Below are 5,536 nucleotides of genomic sequence, written 5' to 3'. Positions count from 1 at the left end.
CCACAAAAGGGGGAGAGTGGAGCACGGGGAACAAATGTGCGGCGTCGTAGAAACAACACAAGGATTAACATTCTCCAAGAATGACCCAATCCCAGCTGGGTGGAACGGGACAACCCCCTTGTCATTCAAGGGTCTATCCGGAACGTAATAGTTCACCGGGTATACATCGACACCGGGAGCTCGGCAGACATAATTTACGAACACTGTTTCCGAAGCCTGCCGAGCGAGTGGAAAGAAGGACTGAAACCCACCACAGGCTAACTCACAAGGTTCACGGGGCACAACCTATGGCCATTAGGTATGATCCATTTACCATTCACACTAGTCAACCAGGACAAAACTAGGAAACGAACCGCCCTGGTAGACTTTGTAGTTGTACGACACCCGTCGGAACACAACATCATACTGGGGCGACCGACCCTATTAAGATTTGGAGTAGTCCCGTCGACAATCCATGTGGTGGTTAAGTTAAGCACCAGCCAAGGACCAGGAACGATCTTGGCCACACCCCCGAAGGACCTTAAATGTTACGATATTATGCAACCAAGAGACATCTCAGCCGAAGCCAAAAGACCAAAGCCAGACCCGTCAAATGGAGGGGAAATGATCAATAGAGAGCATCCAAACCAGTGAGTGATGGTAGGAGTGTCCCTCCCTGCAAAAACAAGGGAGGCGCTGGTCCAGCTACTACGAAAATACAAGCACATGTTCGCATGGAGACCCACCGACATGGTAGGGGTCGATAGAGAGATCATAGAACACAAGATGATGATAAAGTCGGGGACCAAGGAAATAAAGCAGAAGAGGCGGGTCCAAGGTGGGGATCGAAACAAAGCGATCAATGTGGATGTAGTGAAACTGACCATCGTCGGAATCCTTAGAAAAGCAATTTTCCCAACATGGATCGCCAACCTGGTAATGGTGAGGAAACACAACGGTAGTTGGCGAATGTGCATCGACTACTCATACCTAAATAATTTGTGCCTAAAAGATAGCTATCCACTACCCGAAATAGATCAGAAAGTAGAATCCCTGCAAGGATTCCGGTGGAAGTGCTTCCTCGATGCATACAAAGGATATCACCGAATCCTGATGAACACAAACGACGAGGAGAAAACAGCCTTTTACACGGACCATGGCACTTTCTGTTACACCAAAATGTCATTCGGATTGAAGAACGCTGGGGCAATTTACCAACAGCTTATCGATTCCCTATTCACCAACCAAATCAAACAAAATATCGAGGTTTATGTTGATGATATGGTTATAAAAAGCCCAGACGAGAATATGTTGTTGCGAGATATCGAGGAAACACTACGAACACTAGAAAAGGCCAGGATGAAATTGAATCCCTCCAAATGCACTTTTGGGGTCGAAGAAGGTAAGTTTTGGGGGTACTATGTCACGAAGGAAGGCATCCAGCCGAGCCCGACCAAGGTGAATGAGCTCGAAGAAACACCCTCGCCTTGCACGATGAGAGACGCATAGGGTCTAAACGGGAAGCTAACGGCACTCAGTCGATTCATTTCCAAGTCAATCGAAAAAGCCATGTCGTTGTTCAACACGCTCAAAGGCTGCATAGAGAAAAACAACTTCAGGTGGATGACAGAGGATGAGGAGGCCCTACAAGGAATAAAAAAAGGTACTCCATACACTACCAACCCTGGCTAGCCCGATACCCGGGAGGTGCTGCAAGTGTATTTGTCCACATCAAGAGACGCAATCTCGTCAACACTAGTAGTCGACAGAGAGGGGCGCCAACTACCAGTCTACTTTGTAAGTCGGGCCCTGCTGGGTCCAGAGATGAATTACCCTACCATTGAAAAATCGGTACTCGCCCTAGTATACGCAGCGCGAAGGCTCCACCGATACTTCCAGGCCCACCAAATACAAGTCTTGACCAACTGTTCGATCAAACAAGTACTCCTAAACTCGGAGATGGCGGGGAGACTCGCGAAATGGGCCATAGAGCTAGGAGAACACGATATCACATACCACCCCAGGGTAAGCATTAAAGGACAAGCCTTAGCAGATTTCTTACTTGAAATCCTAGGAGAACTTCAGCCAGAAATGGTTGACTCGGACAGGCAGGAACACTCAGGAGGAGTGATCGACCAACAATGGACCCTCTATACGGATGGGGCCTCCAGCAAAAAGGGGTCGGGCACCAAACTAATCTTAACCAACCCCACAGGAGAGGACCTCACGTATGCCTTGTGTTTCGACTTCCACACATCTAACAATGAGGCAGAATATGAAGCCATGCTGGCTGGTCTCAGGCTAACAGTAAAGATGGGACCAGAAAGAGTCGTGGCCTTGACCGACTCGCGCTTAGCAGCCAACCAAGTATCAGGAGAGTTTGAAGCAAACTACAAGCGAATGGAGAGGTATATCAATGCGGTGCAACAGATCACTGGTACTCTAAAAAGCTTCACGACAATGCAAATCTCAAGAGGCAACAATAGGCGAGCAGACGCTCTCAGCAAATTGGCGTCAACATGCTTTGGGCACCTATCAAAGGAGCTGCTGGTAGAAGAGCTAAAAGAGAGGAGCATTGACGAGCGGCAAGTTGATTCCCTATTGGCTATCAGTGGCCTAACCAAATTGGATGATGCCTGTTATAGACTATCTTCAGCACGGCATACTCCCGGATGACCATAGAGAAGCTCGGAAGACAAGGGTGCGAGCCCCCCCAGTACGCGATTCTCAAGGGAACATTGTATACGAAAGGCTACACAGCCCCATGGCTCAAATGCATCGACGACACAACGGGGAAACTAGCGCTGAAGGAAGCCCATGCAGGGTCAGCTAGAGCTCACAAAGGAGCGCAGGCACTCACAGGCAAAGTACCGTGAATGGGTCTTTACTGGCTAGGAATACACCAAGACGCCATCGAGTTAACGCGAAAATGCCAGACCTTCGCACCAACACAAGAGGCACCACCATCCAAGATGACTAGCATACTTATCCCTTGGCCTTTCTATCGATGAGGAATCGACATAGTGGGCCCCTTCCCAGAAGCATCGGGGAAAGTAAAATTTCTAGTCGTGGCAGTCGACTACTTCACCAAGTGGATAGAAGCAGAACCATTGGCCTGTATCACAGGGAGGCAGATAATCAAGTTCATCTGGAACAACATCTTAACGAGATTCGGGACACCTAGGGTCCTAATTTGAGATAACAACTTACAGTTTGCAGAGAATCCCTTTAAGGATTGGTGCCGAGAGAGGGGAATAGAGCAGAGATTCACATCCGTGGCACACCCCCAGGCCAACGGACAAACGGAAGTATCCAACAGAAACTTGCTCCAAGAAATCAAAAAATGGCTAGGCATAGCGAAAGGCAATTGGGTAGATGAATTACCGGAAGTCATCTGGTCATACCGGACCACACCAAGGACTAGTACAAAAGAGACGCCGTTCTGCTTGGCTTACGGAGCAGAAGCAATGCTACCGGCAGAAATGATGATATGATCGATATGGACGGAGTGCTGCCATGAACAAGAAAATAGCGAAGGACTAAGGGAAAATTTGGATCTCTTAGAAGAGCGGCGCGAGCGCTCGAGCATGCACCAGGCCGCCTACAAGAAGGTATTTGAAAGATATTACAACCAACACATGAAAAATAAGGTGTTTCTGGTTGGAGATTACGTCCTGTGAAGGAATGAAGTCAGGCATGCGCAACCTAGGGGGAAATTAGGCCAAACATGGGAAGTCCCATACAAAATAATCGAAGCACACTGCAACGGATCATACTCCCTCGACACTACAGAAGGAAGGCAAATTCCCAAGACGTGGAACGCAATAAATTTGAGGAAGTTCCGCATCTGAAGAAGGAAAGAGTCCCTATGCAGAATGGAAGACAGAGGCACACCACGAGCAAACTCGAAGCACCCTAAACAGCAGGGAGGAAGTGAAAGATATCTTGTGGCCGAGCTGATCACCCGGGTCAATAGATGGACCTTTAGAGCAGTCCAATAGGGAATCACTGTATGAAACAACCATGAATTAAAGTTGCAAATATATAAAACATGCATTGTCTTTAGTATGAAATGCATAGCATAAAGGATACTTAGTGAATCCAAGATGCACAATACACACGCATGCAACAACACATATATATATATATATATATATATATATATATATATATATATATATATATATATATATATATATATATATGTGTGTGTGTGTGTGTGTGTATGAAAAAGGAAAAGAAAATCAACCTGCATAGCAGGTTTGCAATACAAAAGTATCCCAAAACAAGTCATATTGTTTGGTACACCAAAAGCCTCAAAGGCCATAAAACAACACAGGAGCCCTAAAGACCATAATACAACTGAAACAAAAGTCTTAATAACACTCTTCATGCTCCAGAGGAGCAGCCACAAACAACCTTATACGAGACCGCCAACATCACCACCACCAGCACCGCCACCGCCAACGCCAACATCACCACCACCAGCACCTCCACCGCCACCGCCAACATAACCACCACCAGCACTGCCACTGCCAACATCACCACCACCAGCACCGCCATCATCACCACCGCCAGCACCGCCTTCAACAACACTGCCTGCCCCCACACCCAACACACTTACAACCTCTTCATCCCCATCAAAAGCACACAATGCCCTTACTTCATCCATACCCAACTGACCTAGCCCAAGGAAAACTACAAAGTCAAGAGTTGTGAAAGCCAATAAAGCATCCTCCAACGCCGAAGAATGACTAGACCGGGAATCGCTGTCCGAAGGATCATATGTCCCAGCATCAACTTGAGCCTTCAAATTCGCCCAACCAGAATCCTCCCCAACGAGATAGGTAGCATGGCAGATTTGACCGATGTCACATGTAAATTCAGGATGCTCAAGAAGTTTATCCATTATGCGTACAAAACCAAATTGAAGGAGCCAATTACGATCTCCCCTCAACACCTCCAACTCCCGTTCACGGTTAGCAAGATCCCACTCCAAACTCTCATTCTGAATCATCAAACCTTCATTGGCCTGAGTTAGAGACTCTACCTGCCCCTCCAAAACACCACACACATCCTCCAATATCATTTTACCTGACACCAAAGACTTGTTCTCGCATTCCAACTAACTAACTGTAGCACTCAGATCTGACACTTTACTTTTCAAATCAGCCTCACTCTCAATAAGGGATGAATGAAGGCACTCTAAATCATCAAACTGATGCACGCGATAAGATCCAACGGCCAGATACGTCATGGCCTGTGCAGCGGCATATGCAAGATTATGAGCCAGAACAGCGTTGCTCATAGCATCCATGTCCTTCATGGTGGCCAGAGGAAGAGCATGGCACGTGAAGTCCAATGCCACAGACCCCACAGACAGGCGAGAGTCTGGCCCCAGACTCCATCTCGACGTAAACACAGGCACCATAGCTGTAGGACTACCCCCCGAAATCGGGGAACTAGCATTAACATATGAAGACACATGAACAATGCGCTGATGAGACGCCCCCTTAACACCCTCCGATTGTTGCATGTCATCATCGGGTATCACCAA

General features: G+C 47.4%; 1 protein-coding gene across 1 annotated transcript; it reads right to left on the bottom strand.

Annotated features, from left to right (window-relative positions):
- Positions 1-4,399: 4,399 nt before the first annotated feature.
- LOC111899727 (uncharacterized) lies at positions 4,400-5,068 on the bottom strand. Its single transcript, XM_023895580.1, has one exon. The coding sequence runs from the start codon at positions 5,066-5,068 to the stop codon at positions 4,400-4,402; it is 669 nt and encodes a 222-aa protein (XP_023751348.1).
- Positions 5,069-5,536: the final 468 nt, after the last annotated feature.

Source organism: Lactuca sativa, chromosome 4 (genome assembly GCF_002870075.4).
Source record: "Lactuca sativa cultivar Salinas chromosome 4, Lsat_Salinas_v11, whole genome shotgun sequence".
Taxonomy (NCBI): domain Eukaryota; kingdom Viridiplantae; phylum Streptophyta; class Magnoliopsida; order Asterales; family Asteraceae; genus Lactuca; species Lactuca sativa.
This window is presented reverse-complemented; position numbering and strand designations above follow the sequence as displayed.